Source organism: Rhipicephalus sanguineus, chromosome 7, assembly GCF_013339695.2.
Source record: "Rhipicephalus sanguineus isolate Rsan-2018 chromosome 7, BIME_Rsan_1.4, whole genome shotgun sequence".
Taxonomy (NCBI): domain Eukaryota; kingdom Metazoa; phylum Arthropoda; class Arachnida; order Ixodida; family Ixodidae; genus Rhipicephalus; species Rhipicephalus sanguineus.
In genome coordinates this window covers 143,164,439-143,185,918 of record NC_051182.1, presented here as the reverse complement: position 1 = coordinate 143,185,918, position 21,480 = coordinate 143,164,439, and the positions used below count along the sequence as shown (strand labels likewise).

The following is a 21,480-nucleotide window of genomic DNA, read 5'->3' as shown; positions in this document are numbered from 1 at the left end:
GACAAACAAGGGGGGGGGGGTCCTCTCTGCTTGCGTCGGGTTCATTCACGCGCGTCGCGCGCCTAATTGCACTTTGCGGCGTGATTACGTGCGCGCCGCCAGCGCAGACTGCGAGAGAAAGAAAACGAAACGTTAACAAACAAAAGTTTCCGCGACGCCGGTGTGTGAGATGGCGAGGAATGTCAGAATTTGTGCCAGCCGCGCGCCACATACTATCGCGGCGGCGCAAAGTAAGGACTGTTGTGTCGGCGGCGGGCCCTCTCGCAAGGATATGGAGCTGCGCCTCCACCGGCCGAGACAAGGCGTAGCACACAGCTCGCTGCCATGCCGAAACCGGGCAAGCTTTCGAGAGAAGGTGCACGCAGTCACGTGCCCCGACCGCTCCTGCAACGGCGAAGCACAAAATGTCATCAAAAACACGGCGCTCTGAGAGCGGACGGGGAAGGAGGTGGTTGTAGAGAGGCGACCTCGTTTTCGCTCTTGCTTTTTGCGTTGTTCGGCGACGGACGGAACGCCGTAGCCCCCTTCCGCTCCGCTTTAATAAAACGCCGTATCGATGAAACTTTGTACGTTGTTATCGTTACGGCCACTGCGGTGTTCGGAGAGCCGAAATACCCCGTGATACGGATTGAAAAGCCTCCAAACCCGGCCGTGCTAGGGCGAGTTTCGTTTATAAGTCGAGCATCGTCTGCTACTGCGCCGGTCCGTCTGCTGCGATTAGAGGGCGAGTCCATTTCGCGCCCGCGAGGGGGGGTGGGGAGAGGAGGACGGCTGTTCCGGCGGGCGCGCGCGCCACCCTCCTTGCCACCTCCAGTCAAGGCAGCCAACATGGCTGCTGCTCGCATACCCGATGGTTCCTTGTGATCGTGTCCAAAAAAACGAAATGCTCAGATGGATGTTGGACCGTTGTTGAAGTTGGACGAGCAAAATTGAGTACAAGTGAGTACCGTACGGCATTTCATTGCGCGCTCGAGGACGCGTGGGGCGCAGGGTATCCGGATGCGGCTCCGAACGGCGGAATGGCGAAGTGTTCGAGTCCCCGCAGCGGCTTATTGTGAAGCTGACCGGTTAGGCCTAGATGCCCTTGAATCGTCAACGTTGCTCGCCTGGTTGCGTAGCGCGGTCCGCTCGCGTTTTTGCGCCGCTTTGGACCATCGTTTTTTGGGCGCACGGACTACAGTGCGCTTCGGATTGCGGCGCTCACAGTGGCGGGCGCTTCGGCTGTGAATGGTTTGTGTACCGCCATCGCTAAGCCTTGCTCGCAACAGCTGATGCTATTTTTGACCTACTCTCCGTTCTTGTCGCCGATAGTGCGACACGAAATCGCGGTTTCATTTTTTTTTTAACTTGGCCCCCTCCACTGGTGTGTTATTGCAGATTTTTGCTTTTGCGCAGAGCCCGTTTACCGTATTTGGCAGGGAAAACAGTGCAGTTAGCGAGCTAGCGTGGTTCGCCGCCGCCGAAGCCTCGATTTGACGGCGGCAGCAAAACATCGATGCGCATCCAAAAAAAGCAAAACAGAGCTGCCCGCCACCCCGCAGCAGGCGTCGTCGTGGTTTCGTGCTTCGTGGTGTCCTTTTTCGCACCCCCCGTTGTGTGTGTTTATGTGCAGATTACGAGCACTTGTGTTCCGAGCGTGCGGCGCGCCGATGTGAGATCAGACGCGCGCTTTGCTATCGTGCGGTTATTAGGCGATAGTTGTAGTAGTAATAGTTAAGCGAGATAAGCAAGTACAGTGGCGGCTGGGAGTCTTGAATCGTTTTTGCGTCGACGGCAGGAGCGATTGATCGGTTGTGACGTAGCAATATCGATTTTTTTTTTTTCTCTAGGGTGCTTCTTGAAACGCTCTGTGTCAGTGGAGGCAACTGGCGTTCAGCTGGTGTCGAGAAAAACTCCGAGCGAGCTAGGCGCGCTCCGCTTTTTCTTACGTGTCGTGCGAAAGCAGTAGGCATTGTTTTTAAGTACGCGCTGGCGGCAGTGTTTTGGCTTGCTTCGTGTGTTTGTGTACCGCTGCTTGTGTGTATTGCGCCAGTGGCGGCGCGTAGCGGCGGTGTTCGGTTTCGGGAGTTTTCCTTCGCGTCTCGTTTGTTGAGCGCCAGATGGCGTGCCCCGCTGATCGAGTTTTTAGGACGCGGCGTTTGTTTGTTGTGCTGGCCGTCAGGTGTCACCACCTGTTGTATGAAAAAAAAAAATTGTGTCGCTGCGTATTTGTCGCCATAGATTCGGGCGCCGAGTCCTTTTTGTGCGTTTTTACATCACCTTGGTTCGGCGGTCAAGGTGAACATCGTTTAATATTTTTCGTTAGCGTTCCCGCCGCGTCAGTTGTGTAGAGAGGTTCTCGAAAAAGTGCGTGGGAACAGACTCGGAGTTGGCTAACAGCCCACCCCCGGTGTTGCATCGGATGCGGTGGATTGCGCTAATTAGATGTGTAATTACGCGCGACGTTCCGTCGTATTTCAACCGAATATCGATCGAGCAAGATTTGTGATCCAAAGAGTAAGACTACAAACCCTCTACGGCAGTTCTCACGATGGATTCCGGCACCTGTTGACATGTTGCGCAGTTACCGGCCGGCCGCCTTGTATTGCGTGGACGTTGGGTCGATTACCTGAGCGCGATTGACTCGTTTCGCTCAACGTAATCAACATTAGCAAACGTTAACTACTTAACCGGTGTACCCGCCGCGGTGGTTTAGTTATGGTTCCCGACTGCTGAACCGAAGGTCGCGTAATCGGAATCCCGGCAGCCGCACTTCGGTGGACGGGCAAAATGCTAGAGGCCCGTGTTGCCTAGATTTATTTACACGCACGTTAAAGAAACCCAAGTGGTCGAAATTTCCGGAGCCCTCCACTACGGCGTTTCTCGTAATCGTATCGTGATTTTTGGGATGTAAAACTCAATTATACATGCTTCCTGGTATCTGGTAACTGCCTTGAGTCGACAGTTTAAAAAAAAAAAAATGCAGAAGCTGATCAGTGGTGTTGGTGTGTTTTTTGAAATGTGTTGTGGCGAAGTGTCTGAAAAGCTTATTCCATGTTTTGCTTTTTGCAGAACCCACAGTGAGATGCAAGGCGACGACAAAAGAAGCGACCTGTTTCTTGGCCAAGGGAACTCTGGGGTGAGTGCTGTTTCTCGAGTATTTAAAAAAAAAGTTTTTTGGGGAGGGAGGTGGAAAAACATGGCAGTCCATGAATGCGCAGAAACTGTAACGAAGCAATGCTAGCATACGCTACCTCGAAGGGCCTCCGCACTTGCGCCAGTTTCTCTTCAAGTTTTGTCAGCATATATGGCTAGGGATGATACCCGCCACAGCATGAATCGCTACCCGTAAAATCCTTTGGGTGTTCTCAATATCCGTTAAACTAACATCACCAAGTGCACAGTTCGAAGCGGGCATCTCTTAAATGCGGCAATAGAGAAATCAAAAGCTGCAACAGAAGAGACTTCGATAGATCCTAGCTAGTGGTAAACTCCGGGACGGCACATTTCAGCTTCACTGGTTTGTATGAAGTGTTCGGGTGGCAATTGTTTTTGTTTATATATATATATTTGGTCAGTGTTAGAGGAGCACCGAGATGGATTTCGTGTATGTCATTTCTCGATGCTGATGCTAAGAAATCCGGTGAACTCTTGAAGAGCGGTCTCAGCAGTGCTGGAGTGCCCGAAATAATTTACTTGCAGTACTTGGTTCTTTGAGCTGATTTTGAATTCTGTATCCTCTCGACAAGACATCTGATATATGCTGAATCACTACCGTTTCTGCGATTGCTATAGCCTGCAAGTTGAGGCAGCGGTAATGCGCTGTAGCGTTCCTTCTCTTTTGCTGTTGCCACGTCAACCGTGTCAGTGACGCCAGGTTGTGGTCTCCGCAGCTTTAGAAATGTGTATCGGTACTCCTTTACCGGATTCGAACAGATTTACGTGCTTTTGTGCAGCAGTGTAAAACGGGATACTATAGGGCTATGTTGGCATTCAGCATTCAACTTGAACGCTGATTATTGTGGTAACAAAAAAAGCGCTTGCAGCGCGACTACCAGCACAAGGGTGATTGAAGATTTCGTGAGAAAGGGCATTGGTTTGCGGTGGGCGTAGTCATAGGCAAAGCGTGATGGACGGTACAAATTCGTTCAAGCTAATGGTCATTCAAAACTGTTCTCTTTTAATCAATTCTGAGGAAACTTCGGCATTTTTTGGTTCCTGCATGCAGCCTCGGTGCTGGTCTATCCGTATAAAGCTTCCTTGGCAGAGAGTACTGTATTTGCACGATTCTAACGGCACTGTTCTTTCGCAAGATGTGGCCCTCAAATTGGCGGGCGCGTTTTCCTGATGTAAGATTAGCGGTGCATTACAATCAGTGGTGCACTAAAATTGTGGAACTGTGGTTGCTATTGCAGTCTTGCTAGTTTGGGTTCCCTGTTCTAGTTAACGTAGTCCTTCTTGGACACAACGCGGCACACTGTTTTAATCGTGGAACGACACGATGTCATCAGTCTGAGCAGCATTAAAGGAAATGCAGAGGAGAATGACATTGCGAATTTTTCCAGTCAATTCTTAGGTCAAGTCTCATCCTGTCAAACTCTTTTGTCTTGTGCAGTCTTCCTAATTCTTGGTCTTGTTCTCGTTCTTGGCCTTGTTTTGATCTCCAGGGGTACGGCAGGGCAGGGTGCTTTCATACGAATTCCTGTTACCGTAGTTGCCGTTCAGCCAGCCAAATATAGCTACTGTGGTGCAGTGAAACTCTGGCTTCTTACCTACCCTTTAGTATATACTATAAATTTTCATGCAAAATTTCCGGAGCCCTCCACTATGGCGTCCCTCATGACCATATCGTGGTTTTGGGACGTTAAACCCCAGATATTTATTTTCATTATAAATTTTCATGACACCACGGTGATCTGACATAGGAAATTTTTTTCTTGAGTAGGTACACAGAGAATATTTTAAAGCTTGTGGAAAGGCAGTTGTTTCGAAAGGGAGACTTACTTGACAGCTAGATCTGGACGAAGTTCAGAAGACTGTGTTTGTGTTTAGTTGCTACAAACATACACACCGGGTAGCCTAGCAGGTAAGGCGTCGCGCTGCAGTTTGGTTCTCTGCCACAGCGGCTACATTTTAGTGCGTGCACAACACAAGCACCTGCGTGCTCAGATTTAGGTGCACGCTAAAGAAACCGAAGCGTTAGAAATCAATTTGCAGTCCCCCACCGCGACGTTCCTCATAATCATATTGTGGTGTTGGTGTATAACACATGACCGATTATTATTATTAGTTGGTGCAACATCTGTGTCATTTGTAATTTTTCATTATATGCTGCATAACCACTGAAGAAACTGCAGAGCCTTTTGAGTAGCTTTTGCCTGCAATCATTGGTTGAGGAGAAATGCCTTAGTTGAGGGAAACTGCTTCTCATGGAGGTAACGTTCAAGGAGGACAGGGAATATATTACGAACTTTAATGAGCGACTATGTAAAATTTCAACGTTAGGCTGCGCTTTATGAAGGGTCATTCTCCTGTTCAAAAACTGACGAGTTTGTCAATTGTTGGGCGTGCTTTGAACATCGCGTAGGGCTAGTTGGACGTTCTTCTCGGGGTTTGCAGGCCTTCAGAGTAACAGCAGCTTATGTTTGAGGCCTAGAAGAGGCCTGTGTGCTAGCTTTGGGTCATGCAGGATGTCTTGAGTTTCAGAATAGGGATTTCACTCAGACTGTGTGCGTCCTGCACATGCAATGCTGCAGCAGCTAGAAATCCAAGTTACGGCAAATGAGAGCTTGCACAGGAAGTTTCTTTGGGTAATATTTTCAAAACTGAAATTTTGTGCCAAATTCATTGGAAATTGCCATTGACCAATTTGTTGTGCTTATTTGCAGTCATCTAAAAAGAGAAAACGTGTTCCAGCAGCTTTAGGACTATGAGCTCTCGCATCGGCACCTTATGCTAAAAATGCTCGTGATTTATTGTTCAATCTTTTTCATATGTGCAAGATGAGAGAAAGTGATAACCTGCATAGCATCTATTTCCTAAAAGCATTGTCGGTCTCTTGGATGTCTAGCCACCCTGGTCGCTTCGGTGGGTGCAGTCTTCTTGGCTGATGTGAAGTGTTCAGCGCATGCTTTGGCTCAGCCCACTTGATTTTTACATCATAATAACCTTGGTGTACGTGTCCATAAATATAACAGGCTGAAACGGCAGCTGCTGCACCTGAGCCCTTAGCACAGTTCTCTTCCAATTTGCATTTAATTAACATTTTTGTACTTCGCAAACCTATAGACCCCTTCTTTTGCAATTGGCATAGTAACTCTCTTGCTGGGCACTTTGCTGTCTACTGATGAAAGCAGCTATTTTTCGCAAATAATGTGTATGAGCGCACTTCGCTTGCACAGCAAGCTCTGCTTGAGGCCGCTTTCGTAGAGCACACTCATCCAGTTAGCTGCTCGTAGGACATTGCTCATGAGACTCTGTTAGCTGCATGTGCAACAGCCACATCCTAACAGGATAGTGACAGGAAATAGATCGCATTGTTAACCCTGCACCAGTGTGTTGGCTAATTAAGAAGATTCATTGCTGCATCTTTCGGTGCTTCTGTGATTGAGTCAAGTAGCGGCAATTCACCGTTGCCAAGCAAATGGGCGCATGTTCATGCATTCCAGAGCCCCGTCAGAGAGCTTGTCACAGCGGCTTTAATAATCCTGGTTGTCACGTGGGCACTTTAGTTCGCGATCAGGGCTGATTAAGATCTCATTTCTTGATCACGATCAACAATAGTTGCCGCTACGTGGTGCGAACTAACTCAGATGAAGTTTGGTGCAGACATCAGTCAAATAGCGATCTGAGAGTCAGGTTGCGAGAAAGTGATCGTGTAGCAGCACCTGATCAGGATAGAGCTTCATACTGGTTGTGACCAAACGTGTTTGTGTGAAACGGTATATGGTAAATTAAGTTTGGAATTGGGCTTCCTACCTTTCCTTTCAAAGAGTGCATTTTGCGTTCAACCGGCCTGGTAGCTTTGGACATATCGTTTCTGCTGTTAAAGAAAAAGGTGCATTTCAGTGGGAGCGATACGCAAAAATGCTCATATGCTTTAGACATAGGTGCACGTTCAAGAAATTCCGGGAGGTCAAAATTAATCTGGCACGCCTCATAAGCGCGTCATGGTTTTGGCACATAAAAACGCAAAATTGTTTTTGTCATTCCTAGTTTAGACTGCCCCTAACACAAAAATAGAGTGGCAAAGTAAATAGCAAATTCATCCTACGAGACAGGGAGGCAAGGGCGTTGATTTATGCTAGTGGATCCTTTGAAGCCAATGGTCAGTGAAAAACCAAGGGAAGCATAGGGTAAATAAAAAAAAAGTTTGAAAGAACCAAATGCTAGTATTTTGACATTCTGTTACTTGCAATAACCGTGGAAGAGAGGGCTAGATGAACCCAGTGCTGTTCCTAAATGAACCGTAGAAATAACGAAGTAAAGAAAAATTGGAGTGGTTCGATCCTAACTGAACCGTAGAAGTAATGAAGTAAAGAAAAATTGGAGTGGTTCGATGAGCGGCTTGGTATTTGAGAGACGAAAAAAAATAGATATTTCTGTGAAATGTTCTTTCAAATCTATGTCAACTGTGATTCATCACGTCGTTCAGAACGTGTCAAATGTACGGACTGGATATTTGCATTTTGTGTGCAGTGAAACTGCATCAAGTCTCTAGAGGGCTACATGGGTTGGTCGCGTGTATCTTGTGGCTTATCGTGTTGACCTCAAACGTGTAATGATTTGTGTTGTAGGTAATATTAATTCAAGAGATAGACAAAGCTGCCCGCAGAAAAAAAATATTGCACAGTTTGGGCACTAGAATGTGGGATATCATTGTAGTGCTGCTAATAGTTTTTCAGTCAAGTCATAATTAGCCGTTCTGCAGATCGCCAGCACTTGATGTTTGTACCATGGCTAATGAAATTAAAAAAAGCAGTATCAATTTTCCAAACTAGGTGAGCAGCAAACTAGGATTCTGATTCCAGCACCACTCGATCTAGGCACCAAAATCTTCGATGAAGATTTCAAAAACTCCCACGAAGACGTAGAAAACCTCTGTGTGACAACACATGGGGTTACATGGGAGAGCAACACCACGCGGTTATCGCGATCAGTCTGGAAAAGAAACTGCGCTTAGTTTCTAGACTTCAAAATTCAAATAAGTTCTCTGTCAAAATTTGTTGCAGCATTCCTCGCAAGCCCGCTAAGCTCGTGCTGGAGTCAGTTTCGTGTCAGGTGACCATTTGGACTTGGTGTCTGCGCTTCCTTAATTAAAACACTTCTTAAAATTCTTTTCACCGTTTCTTTTTTTCATTTTTCTTTCCAAAAGCAGAGACAAAACGTGAAGTTGTTCGTTGGTTGAAGTAATATTGACTTCGCGTGTGTGTGTTGCGACAGACCTGGGATACGCGGCCAGGCTCGGAGTCCCGGGAGGCTGGGAATGTGTCGGCGGCATGGACGTCCGGCACAGCCTTGGGGCAGACTTCCTGCCGGAACCCCTGCGAGAGGGGCATGGGTGAGTGTGTAACCCCTCCCCCCTTCTCTCTCCCCCATTGGCGTTCTCTCTTACAGTGGCGCACGCTTGTCGTCTCGTTGATTCATGGAAACTTTTGCGTTTTCTTCCTTTAAGTGTGTCTAGAAACAGTAATGATTTATTTATTGTGTTGTACCCTCAAGGTCGGTATTATTACAGATATTAAAGAAATATTATTTAGGCAGTCAACTATGCAGCCAGAGATCAAGCATAGAACTGCAGAAAGTTCAGCTCGTTTGTAAGGACTAATTATAAAAGGCGGTTGTCTTGACCATTTCTCTGCTTTGCTATAAACTTAATTTTTTTAAATATTTGGGGTTAACAGTGCTGCAGTTTTGCTACAACTGCTTTGATAGTACATGCTGTTAAGCTTTGTGCAGCAACGAAGCGTGGTTGCTGGCTCTCAGGGTTTTTTTTTTTTTTCTTCCACCTCTTAATATGGTAAGCCACACTAAACTTGTTTTTCTTGGCTCCTTCAGTGCTAGAAAAAAAAGAAAGAATAAAGCAGTTTGTCTCTGGAGCTGCCAGACCGGGGCCTCCACTTCGCATAAAATGTAGAATTTCATTGTAGCGAAGCGCCGGTATTACTGGCTTCGCTACATCATCTAGGCTGCGCCCTCAGACTGTACTAGTGCGGCTTTTTTCCTCAACCTCCTGCTACCAATCTTTGTGTATGTGCAAATTTGTTTGTGTGCACATGTGTAAAGGGAAACCAATACACTTGAACCCCTTTATAAGAGAAGGAAGGGAAGATGCACGAAGGAAGGGAATTGTTAGGTCTCGGTTTTATTTGTTTGGCATGAGCCTGAATGAAAACCAGCAGATAATGAAGCCAGGGAAGGTATAGGGGACGGCAGTTGTACTGTTTTAAGTGTATTGTAGTAATTGTGATACAGATGTGAAGAAAGAAGTGGGCGAAAAGACAACTTGCTGCAGGCAAGAACCGAACCTGCAACCTTTGGGTTAAGTGCCCGATGCTCTTACCAATTAAGCTCGATGCGCCCCAATTACCTCTTTGGGGAGCGGTTCTTGTCCCTTAAGGGGTATTCACACGAGGGAGAAATCAGCGGGGGGGACGTGGGGTGATTGCAAATCACGTGACCGCGACCCCCCCCCCCTGGAGGAGGACATAGGGACCTTTTCCCCGACAGGACAACTGATCCCCCAGCGGTGGGGGATATAGCGGAATTTCAGGCTCTTGTTTGGCCACATTGGCCTGGTGATGCGCTTATGGTTGGGAGAAGCTTCAAAGTACACAGGACACAGTGTTAACGGGACGAGTGCCACATTGTTGCACTTGCTCCTGCTGAGAGTGACAATGGGTGTCCAGTCTGCAGCTGGTGAAACGGGCGGTACAAGCCACCAGAGTAGTTTAGTAACACTGGTCTCCCCCTCCATTAGCCTCGTCCATGTGAATTGGGGACATTTGTGGAGATTGCTCCTCGCAAGCTGACGTCACTAGTCTCCGCCTTACTCCCTCGACGACTTGTCCCTCATGTGAATACCGCATAATACGAGGTGTCTCTTATAAGCAGCGTACCATGTTCTAATTTTCTGATCAACCCTTATTGTGATGTAGGCACACTGTTGTCCTTACATCAGCGTCTCTTATAAATGGGTTCAAGTGTAGTTCAGTCTCCACCACTCGTACCCTAACCAAAGTGAGATTTTGTTGCAGTTGGCTTTTGGTAAAGTATTGATTGCTAAATTAGGTATGCTACGTTAACGCATCATTTTTTAGCCATGCCTCGTTCTCTGCCAGCTGGCCGGTTTTGTCCTTTGCCTCTTAGTCTGATTGTGACAACGCCACCCCCCTCCCCCTCTCCCCGAGGCTGCTTCCATGCCCTAAGCCGTGGTCGTGCCCGTGTTTTCTGTTTTCACCAGGTGGGGACGACATGGTATGGAGTGGGGATGAAGCATCTGTGATACACCGCTCAAGCAGCCTGGGGGGCCAGTGTGCTTCCACAGGGTCCAGCAATAGTCAGCCGGTCCCTCGACACAATAGGGGCACCTCGGCAGCCAACTCCTCAAACTCCTGGGTGAGCGCTCTCTCTCTCTTGCTTGGTGTGGGACAGTGTTTAAATCACACGTGCCACTTAAATGCGGCACTGTGTGCATGCGTGCTATTTGCCGGGACCAGAGTGTCCCCCCCCCCCCCTCCCCCCAAGTCTGCAACCTGTACCTCAAAGCCCCAAAATATTTGTGGTTTCAGTTCACTTACAGGGTTTGTCTGTAAAGTAATCTGATCGGTACATATTATTGAAGTTCTTCGTCACCACTGTCAGTGCGGTTCCCGCACTGCAAAAGTCCGCTGCTGTAAGCTCTTTCAGAGAAACTGTGACAGCCCGTTGGAAGGCGGGGCCTTTCAGGCTTCTCTTGAGCTTTGAGAACAAGAAGTCTACCTGGCTCGCATCAGCACTCATGCAGCGCTGATGCGAGACAGGCAGACTTTTTTTCTCATCCTTAAGCTCAAAAGAGGCCTGAAAGGTCACCCCTCCAACAGTGTTCCTGCCATCCAACGGGCTACCTGCGAGCGTTGTTTTCTTTTGTTGTAAAGGCCGCCGTGGGTGGGTCAGTGGTAACGGTGCTCGGCTGCTGACCCAGAAGGCGCGGGTTCGACACCAGCCGCGGCGGTCGCATTTCGATGGAGGCGAAATGCTAGAGGCCCGTGTACTATGCGGTGTTGGTGCACGTTAAAGAACCCCAGGTGGTCTAAATTGTCCAGAGCCCTCCACTAAGGCGTCTCTCATAGCGCGAGTCACCTTGGGACGTTAAACCCTTGAAACCAACCAACCAAGCAAGCAACCATTCCTTTGTTGGTGGTCTGCCCCCGATCCGTTGTACATTACTTGCACGTGAGACATTTAATGTGCACTGTTGTTTAGTTGACGAGGTATGTCCCCCATTTACAGGCTGTCCACCGCCAGGGAAACCCTGGAAAACCTGGACTTGTCAGGGAAATTGGCAGTTCCGGAAAAGTAGGTGGACATAATTAAATCTGGTGTCCCTGTTCGTGAGCGAAAAATATCCAGCTACACGTATCTAAGCGATGACTGGTTGATCCAGCACCTCGTATTACATGCAACGTTTTGTTTGCGGCTTGCTGGTGTTGCAATAACCCCAACAGGAACAGTAGCGTTGTACTTTACAGAACTTCCATGCCAGTCAAATAGTGGTCGATGCGGACATTTGAGGGCTTTGCGTTTACAAAGGCTTCACCTCAGTGCACGAAAGGTGCGCGGGAAAATGTGTAACTCTTTATTTTCCGGGGCAGCATGCGAATGGGGAATTATGCTCTCCATCGATTGATCTATCTGGATGAAATTCGAGATGTTGGCTACTTTTACTGTGTTTGATATTGCTTTGAGTATTTGGTTGTTTTGCAGTTAAAGTACAGCAGCACTATCGTCACACTTGTGTGAACAGTGGTTTCCATCCACGTGTCTCGTCTCGCGGTGGGTGTGTCGGGGTTCTCGTGGTAATATCTAGTGTGCACACACTCATGCTACTGTGAGGTGCGTTTATGTGCAAAAGTTCTCTGTCATAGCCTCGTGTGGAGTAAATGCTGTTAAGGGGAGACGTGGGTCTTGAAAAATGGTTTTTTAAAAGTTGGGTGAATGGCATGAAATTTAATACACTTATTCAGCTTTTTCTGCAGATTCGAAATCTCTAAGTAGATTTTTAATAGCTGCATTAGAACAAAAGATATGCAATTTCTAACACATATTTAAGCATATTTCTTACGGGGATCTTTTGCAACTTTGCTTTGTCAAACACAAAAACAAAGTATGTGGCAAGATTTCCAGGAAGCTGGTCTAGCCGGTGATGCTATTTATTTTCTTATAATGTTGTTCACCAAATTATAATTCTCGATTATCAGAAATAGTATGCAGCAAAAAAATTTCACTCACATTTACGTCTATTTATTTTGCATTCAATGTTTGTTAAAGACAATCGGATTAGCATCACCGGCTAAACCAGCTCTCTGGCAGCCTTGCCACATACTTTGTTTCTGTGTTTGACAAAGCAAAGTTGCCAAAAATTCCCGTAAGAAATATGCTTTTAGAGATTGCACATCTTTTGTACTAACCCAACCTAATCCAATCCCAACTAACCCAATCTAATCCAATCAGATTGCTTCTGGATGTTGTACTGGCAAACAAGTTTCAACCCACGCCAGCCTAACCTCATTGTATAACCACCTTCTTCTTTTTCTGGATAGCATGCTGGTGAAGATCTTTCAGCAATACAGCAGTGGAATAACTCTCGAACAAGCTCTGGTTATGACGCCGCATGTTATTTATAGTCATTAAATCACTGCATTCTGCATGGTGTACTACTATAGAACATTGGTAAAGAACCTTCCGCCTGCTTTTCAGTGCTTGTGATGTTTGTTCGTTGCATGCACCGAATGTTGGCTCATCAAACATAAGACGTGAGGCTTGTGCCTTGCACGCTCGTGTTTCATCATAGGTTGTGTGCTGAACAATGACAAGCATATGTTAGCAGTTAGCTGTAACCAGCAATTTGCTTGTTCTTCTCTCTCCTTCACAGCCCTCCAACGACAGCACCTCCGAAGGTGCAGACCAGTTACTGGGCGCCGTTGGTGGATCTGAGGAGACTGCGTCACAACCCTCGTCGCAGCCGCCACAATCGTCTCGCAACTGTCGGCCTCCTCGCCTGGGCCTGCTAGGCGGAGGCGAAACCTCGCTCAACAATGGCTCTGCGGCCCCGGCCACGGGCTGGGGCGCTCCGCCAACTGGTCCCCAGGGGGGATGGGGCTCGGGGTCGGCCCAGTGGGGCGCTGCCGCCAACACGCGCGGTGGCCCCGAGTACGCAGCCAGTGGGCCGAATCCCGGTGCAGACGCCGGCGGAGCAAGTTCCCCGACCAAACCAACGCCGGCGGCAACGGCAGGCAGCTGGGGACAGGGTGCCGCCACAGCCGTCACCAAGGCCACCGAAGCATCAGACTCCAAGAGCTCCGCAGTGGCCCCGCGCAACGTATTGGAGGAGCCCGTGTCAGAACTGAGAAGAATGGCGGCTTTCAGCGAGGGTTGGGGCCAGTCGGTGAGTCAGAGCATGCCGTCCGACTCTCTCGAGATGAACTCCTTTGAGCTAGGGAAGTTAACTAAAGCAGATGACGTTAGTGACAGTAAGGTCTCTGAAATGAATAGAGTACTACAATTTAAAACAAAAATTGTATTCTCACTTTTGTAGCACATTCCCTTTCTCACGTTACGGCGCAATCTGGTAGTGTGGAATCTGGTGTTGTGTTGAGCATGTTGGAAATGTCTGCTCTGTCAGTTGTGGTGGAACGTGGCGATGAACATTAACTTTCTGGAGAACGGATGTGGTTTTTAGGACAGCTAGTTCAATCCAAGCATGTGGTGTGGTGCAGGAACGGCAACGTATGCACTGCGACTTCACTTTTTCTAGCTGATGCTACTGGTTAACCTCTGTCCCATGTTGCCTGTCTTGCACTTTGTGACACTGTCAACTTCAGTTCTATGTGTGAAAAGGTCTCACCGTTTCCTTCAGTTCTTGAAGTATCGTTCTCCGAAGCAGTCGGCTCCTTGTCTTGAAGCTCTTGTCTCACAAGCTCCTTCTGGTTTCAGCCTGTCAACCAAGAGTCGCCCTGGGATGTCCCCATGTCGCCAGGGACCAAAGAGCCACCCACGGGGCCCCCCTGGAGGGCCACCGTCAACAATGGCACCGAGATCTGGGAGAGCAATTTGCGCAGCGCAAGGGCTGGCGGCAGCAAGCAGCCCAACCCACCTCAGGCAGCACAGGTGAGGAGCCAGACTCCCCCCCATCGCTCGCGTGCGCGCGAGGGTGCGCGCCCTAAGGGAGACGCAGGAAGATACCACCAGGACTACAATGCCCGTGAGGGGCGCGCGGGGCCCGCTTGGGTTTCGGAGCGCCAGGCTAGACCTCCCCGCCGACCCCCCCTCCCATTTCCCCGCCTGGGTCGAGCCATACGGTCTGACCCCCGGACTGCGGTTTGTATGTCCGTGCAGGGTTCGAACCAGTGCTCTCAGCAGCAGCCCTGGGGCAGCCACACCCCGACGAGCCACATCGGGGGAACCTGGGGCGAGGAGGACGAGCCCCCGCCCTCAAACATGTGGACGGGTGTGCCGACTCCCTCTCAGCAGGGCGGCCCCCGTCCGCAGCCCGAGGGCCCGCCAGCATGGGGCGGCGACCACCACCGCGGAGGAGGCGGTGGCGACAAGCACTGGGGCGGCCCCGGCGGAGGCCCACCCCCGGGATCCAACTGGGGTGGCCCGCCGGACGAGCGCGATCAGCAGGGCCGCCTCTGGGGCGGCGGAGGAGGCCGGCCCCCGCATGGCGGCATGGACGACGGCCCCGGCTGTTCGGCGTGGGGGGGCGGGCCCAAAGGAGGGGCCGGGCCCCCTTCCAACGTGGGCACCTGGTCCCCCGTCGGGGGACCCAACGGCAAGCGAGAGTCGTCCGGCTGGGAGGAGCCTTCGCCCCCACCGTCGCGTAGGCCCGTGTCGAACTATGATGATGGCACTTCGGTCTGGGGCAACCCTACGCGACAGGGCAAGGTGGGTTCTGCGGTGGGTGCTATTACTCGTACCTCTCGTTGGAGTGAAACGTTGTGTTTAGATTGGCAGTTTACGAAAAACATCCATAACATTTGTAATGGGCATTGTCAGAAACTCTGCATCCATGGCTAGCTTTCAGCTCCGGTATTCACTGTTGCCACATGCAGTCGGTGGTTTAGTGTCCCCTCAGATCCGATCACCTATGGGCGTGTCAGAACTGCTGGAATTAATTGCTCCTTCACTTCCATTTCTCTGTTTCTCGTTTTGTATTAGTAGTCCCCCTCAGGCTGCTTGCAAGGCCACATTATGTTCTCTTCGTGTCCTCAATGCATCCCTCAAAGTTTTCTGTGATATTTCTAGCCTCAGTTGTGGCCCTGAACAGAGTGCAACATTAATTACCTTGAGAATGGGGTTACTTACCTGCGCATAAACTGATTACGTATTCTAAGTGGGTATGAAAACGTATTCGTAGCAGTTGTTAGGGTAAAAAGAGCATCAGTCGCAGCGGTGCAGGACTAAGTGGTGACAGCCAGGAAGTTTCATTGGAGCGAGTGCGAAGATGTTTTTGTTCCCCAGGCTTTGCTCAGCCTAGTGAATCTTAATTTTCATTCAGCCCATGGCATGGAGCAGTTTGTTGCATGTTATTGCCAGGAGTATTACTTATCTGACGTATTCATCAGCTGGCCATTATTGTTTTGCATGCGTGTCTATGCTTGCTTGCTTGCTTTCTGTATGAGGTGAGCTGATGTTGCATGTTCTTGCAAAAGTGATTAGGTTTTCTTTGCAAGTATTTCAAACAGTGAGTACAAGATGCTGTGTAATGTGTATAAGTTAGCATAGGAATACTTCCTTTCGAAATGTTTTCTGGGTATCAAAATGGACAAAATATTTAAGATATGGGCACGTCTACCCCAAAGAGGTGTTGCATTTGGTTAGTGTGCCGTGTTTGTACACTTGAGCCAAACTAGAGTATTTGGGGCATCTTTCTCCCACGCAACATTAATCGTCATGCGGCTTTCTAAACTATTCCGCTCGCTACTTTCCTGTTGAGAGCGCTATGTCTGTCTAATAGCCCCACATCGTTCGTCAGTGGGAAGTATGGGGCGCATGGTGACCACCGCACAAGCACTCCAAGGGAGTGTTTCAGCCACGGTACAACAATCACCATCCAGCTTGCTTGCATTTCCTCACTGGAAAGCTCAGCTCTAGCCACTTTGCTGTCGAGAATTCTATGTCACGCTGATAGTGCACATGCTGTTTGTGACCAGGAAGTGCCGGGACCACGGTGGTAGCGCAAGGAATGCATGTGAGGTAGGCGACGATTATAGTTTCGTGGCAAAAATACTCCATAAATACTAGGGGTGTGCGAATATTCGAAATTTCGAATATTTTTCGAATAGTGTTTGCTGTTCGGTTCGATTCGCACTGGAATTTTACTTTTCGAACTATTCGAACTTCCCAAAAACAAATACAGTCAACGTCCGACTGAAAGTGCCCTCTTCAGATTTTCAATATGCTTCACCTCATTACACTCTCGTACTGCGGCAAAGCTGCCTTTCGATCTCCGTTACGATCGAACATAGCCAAGACACAGTCAACGTCCGATTAGAAGTGGTCCCTAGATTTTCAATATGCTTCACCTCATCACACCTTTGCAATGCGGTAAAGCTGCCTTTCCGCTATGGTCACAAATGTATTAACTCAAGAGAACGCTGGTTCCAACATGGAAATGAAAGATGTGGCAGAGTTGGGGGCTCAATTAAGGGGGGAAGCGGGTCTTTGAGACCGAAAATCAGAAAAAAAAATCGAATTTTTGAAAATGTTTTATTTGGATTCTGCCGCTACTGATGCATAACCTCGCCAATTTTCATGCGCCTTAGATCAGTATTTTAGCCGTGACAGCATTTTAAGTGCCATCAGTGAGCTAAATTTTTAGCGATGAACGCGTAAAAAACGGGCTTATTCAGCGCCGCGCTGTTGCCGTTCTACGTTACCTACGGCAGCCATCTTGGTCGCATTCGAAAGAGCCGCGCTTTTTCTTGAATATCCCGCCGCCCTTGTTTCCGTCCACTCAGAATTCACGTAGAAAATCCGCGCCAAAAAAAGGTCCCTCCGCGTGAGCCTATTGGCACAGTGAGCCCACGTGACTAAATAACGCCTTCCGATTCGTCGAGCCTCCCGCGCTGTCTGCTACAGTGCACGCAAAGCGGCAAGTTGATGGCGCCGTAGTATAACTGTTGTTCTCGTCGATTTACGTCCGTGAAGTTCCAACCCGCGCAAGCTGGCAAGAAACTGGAGCAGGCGTTATTATCATCCTCAACAAAGACTGCACGTTGCGGCGGCTTACTGGCACGGCGCCAAGCGAGCTAGACGAAGTGCGCCGCAGCCGCCGGGAGTGAATTAGGCCTACGCTCTCGGCCGCGTTTTGGAACTTTGATCGTGGCGAAGCCATATCGAAAGTTGCGCAGCGCTCATAAATTCGAAAAAAAAAAAAAAAGCGAGATCACGGCTCGGGTGCATCAGAAGCGCATCCAGCGGAGGACGGCGTGGTGGCGGAACGCGATTCATCGGTCGAAATGCCGACTTCACCTGTGTCGGCGGCCGCCTCGACGACGTCAGTGATAGGAAGCGTGGTAGAAGGATCGACACGACGTTCTTGACTAGCGCCGATCGTGCGCAATAGCAGAAAAAGACTGAAGATAAGATCTCCGGCTTATCGGCAACTTCCGCTAGCGAGTGCAAGCTGCGCACGCTCGCAACAGCGTGCCAGGGCTCTGACCCGTCGGCGGTTAACTACGGCATCGTCGACTTCTCCGCAATCAACAAACTGCTTGAAATGACATGCACTGGGGCCGTTTCGATTGGAAAATGTGATAAGCTACTCTCCTGGTGTCTTCTAAGGCATTTATTTGCAAAGTAAAGCATTTTTACTTGTGTAGCGCTCCTTGAAGATACAGCGTTTTGTTTTTTGCTTTTTTCTCAGTTCCAATTTTTTGGCCACCTTTCATTCTTTTAGCGAGCGTTTCTCAGCTTTGGTACACTCGATTTTGATCATTTTTGTATTACTGAAAAGCTGGATGTTTAGTGAGTGCAACAAAGTGTCATATGTTACTATAAACAAGCGTAAGTTTTTACAAGAGAGAAAATAACAAAAATACATTTTCTCGGTAATCGACTGGCGGATTTTGAAGCTTCATAACTTATGTTGTAGGAAAGCTAGAACCATAAAATTTGCTTTTTGCACTCTTTGATAACTGTAGAATGCAATGACATTCAATTCAGCAGGATCCGAGTAGCCAATTTATTAAAAAGGTGATTAAACGAAATTTTAATGAATGATTAATTAAAAAAATTGTCGTAAGGGCTACATAAAAACTGAGTTCATATTTGATATTTACACATGTAAATACATGATCACCGAAGTTTTCATCATCCTAACTTAAATAAAAAGATGCTTCATGTCAAAGTGCCTCTTCCCCCCTTAATGCTGTTTTTGGCCTGAAATTTGGGCAGGAAGTCCGAAAAATCGGACGCCGACGCTTTTTAGCATCCGAAATTTCAGATGTTTTTATATATCGACGTCTACGAGGCAGATTTGGTACTCCGGACTTGAAGGGAGCACACCCTTGTCCGCCACATCAGTTGGGCTTCCACAGAAGTTGAAAGAGGAGGAGAGGCTGAGGAAATGGCATCTTTGCCTATCTCGTGTAAAGTGTTGTCGGCAACACTTTGGTTGCACCGAATCATGTACATAAATTCAATTCGGCCTCTACATTGCGCTTCAACCTAGCGAAAAGAAACACCTTCATCTTGCTATCTCATAAGTATATGCTTAGGAATCCTCTCCAACTTTCTTTTCTGCAATTTCACTTCGAAGTATTCGAAAAATATTCTAGAAATATTCGAAGAATATTCGATTCGATTCGCACTCACACTTCAATATTCAGATTCGCTTCAAACCCAAAATTTTGCTATTTGCACAGCTTTAATAAATACTCTATGTTTTGTTAGAGTGATGAGACCACGCGAAGTTGCTGCAGAAATATGCCCCAGATGCATTGCGCAGATACGGTGTCAAGTTTACAGAGGTGTTCTGAGACAGTGGTGAGCTATAAAAGAGCATGCACAACCTCTATAGGTGTCGCACTGGAAGGACATGCCTTCTGTCAAGTCCATCAGCGGTGGAGGCGGTGCTCCGCCGGGCATGCTCCGGATGCCGAAAGATGGAGTCTGGGGTGGTGGCGGAGGCAACAAGGGCCCCCGTGGGGGCGGCGGTGCCAACTGGGGCGATCCCGGCTGGGACGAGCAGCAGCAGCACAAGGGTAGCTGGGGTGGCGCACCCCCTCCCGACCAGGCCTACTGGTCCACCAAGCCCAAGGGGCCGCCCTCGTGGGCCGACGGTCAAATCGACACCTCCACCTGGGGTGGACCTTCGAAACAGGTGTGTACCTTACATCGATAGTTTTTTAAGGTGTAAGCCTTTAGATGCCTCATCAAACATGAAAAGTGACTGTCAGAGTCAACACGAGTGATGCAAAAAATCGTGATGACAGCACAGGTCGGCAAAATTTGCGGCATCGTCACATGACATTGTTGCTTGGTCATAGGTGGGTCGCTCCCGGAGGCGCAGGAAGTGAAAAAGCTTGCAATGCCTCCAATCTCTATCCCACACTGGCTGAAGCACCATGCATTGCAGCTCTTATAAGACACTAATGCCAGATTTCTCTCTATAGTCGGATACAACTTCAGAAGTCCGGAGAGGCCCCACCCAGATGGCCGATCGCTTTTATGACTAAAGAAATTACTGTGTAGACTCTCGTTAAACGGAACCTGAAGGGACCAGGAATATGTGTTCCATTTAACAGGAGTTCCGTTTACTGAGAGATGAACAGGGGTGCAGAAGCCAAGTGCAAAACCAATCATATCAGATTCAGTTGTTCCATTTAAGCAGCAGTTCTGTTTAACAGATTTCCGTTTACTGAGAGTCTACTGTAATCCTGCCCATGAACTTTGCAATGTTCTCCGAAGGCGGGGTCACCGGCCGTCCCGCTCATGGCATCAGTCTGAAGTGCTCGCCCATTGGGGCAGGCTTGTGTGCATCCGCCTTTGAGGAGGAAACGCCGCAGACTTCTAAAGTTGTACAGTTAAACCCCTTTATAAGAGACACTGATAAAAGAGACACGTGGGGTATAAGAGACACCAGTGTGCTACATGAAAGTAAGGTTTGATAGGAAAATGCATAACTTAGTACCCTGCTTATAAGAGACACCTCATATAACAGGCAAGAATTTCTCCCCCATGAGTGCCTCTTATAAAGGGGTTCAACTGTATCCAACTACAGTGTATTATTACGAAACTCTATGCTTACATCAGTGACAACAGTGACCAAATTTGTGGGGACTTGGCGTGGCTATCTCGAGCAATTTCAATGTCGCATTTCATTTTGCAAGCGCTGTACATGGCTTTTCACGCTTTGGAGGGTCATTCTCACCATTGTTAATGAATCTCCAGGGGCAAGTGGGGTCCGTTCTTCTTCGATTAGGCTCGTTCAGCCGACCACATGCCAATGACTGCGCTGTGTTCTTATCGGTGTTAGTCTGTTTTCCCGCCTCTACGACAGGGTGGCAAGCCTCTCACAAAGGACCTCATTTACGCCAGCAAGCAGTTCCGCATCCTCACCGACATGGGATTCAAGAAGGAGGACGTGGAGAACGCACTGCGCATGAACCAGATGAACCTCGAGGACACCATGAGTGCGTACTCCAATTTTTATCCATTCACTGTAAAACTGCCGACATTGCTTTTTGGCGAGATCGACTTTCTTTTTCACACAAAACTACAAAAGCACTGGGCACAGCGAGAAAGACATGCACGGAATACTTGCAAGTGTTCTCTGCGCCTGTGTTTTCTCGCTGTGTCCAGTATATTTGCAGTTTTGCAGAATGAAAGTTGATCATGTTTAACCAACAAGCCCAGTGCGAGGCTGAAGTTGGCAAGGGCAGTAATTCAAGTTAGTTGGTTACCTGTGATCTTCTAATACTGCTCATGAATGGACAAACTCGAATTAAACGTATCAGGTGTAACATACGAGACGTACGAGGTGCGACATACACTCAAACCTCGATATAACGAACGTGGATATAACAAATTATTGATTATAACGAAGCAAATGAGGAATAGTCTTGTAATAGATACAGTGTTACAAATAAACGTTTATAACGAATTTTCGGAGATAACGAAGTTATTTTCGTGGCAGATGTGACTGTTATAATGAGGTTTGAGTGTAGCTTGCACTGTTGCTCGCGGAAAGTGCCCACTGCTCGAAGGCTTCAGTGGTCTCCAAGAGAAGTGCTAAGC

At 48.4% G+C, this 21,480-nt stretch overlaps 1 protein-coding gene across 8 annotated transcripts in view; it reads left to right on the top strand.

Moving 5' to 3' along the window:
* The first annotated feature begins 782 nt into the window (after window positions 1-782).
* LOC119400119 (protein Gawky) overlaps window positions 783-21,480 on the top strand; it is a 52,904-nt gene continuing 32,206 nt past the window's right edge. For 5 of the 8 annotated variants that reach the window (XR_007416960.1, XM_049417969.1, XM_049417967.1 and 2 more), the window contains exons 1-10: window positions 783-939; window positions 3,052-3,118; window positions 8,422-8,539; window positions 10,442-10,596; window positions 11,470-11,535; window positions 13,112-13,624; window positions 14,173-14,346; window positions 14,575-15,135; window positions 19,262-19,564; window positions 20,744-20,876. Coding sequence is in view for 7 of the 8 variants with exons in the window: in XM_049417969.1 (XP_049273926.1) it covers window positions 3,065-3,118; window positions 8,422-8,539; window positions 10,442-10,596; window positions 11,470-11,535; window positions 13,112-13,624; window positions 14,173-14,346; window positions 14,575-15,135; window positions 19,262-19,564; window positions 20,744-20,876 (2,077 nt within the window). In the remaining variant the exon portion in view is untranslated. The remainder of the gene's footprint in view (window positions 940-3,051; window positions 3,119-8,421; window positions 8,540-10,441; window positions 10,597-11,469; window positions 11,536-13,111; window positions 13,625-14,172; window positions 14,347-14,574; window positions 15,136-19,261; window positions 19,565-20,743; window positions 20,877-21,480) is intronic. The other 3 variants (XM_049417970.1, XM_049417968.1, XM_049417971.1) reach the window with 2 other exon arrangements.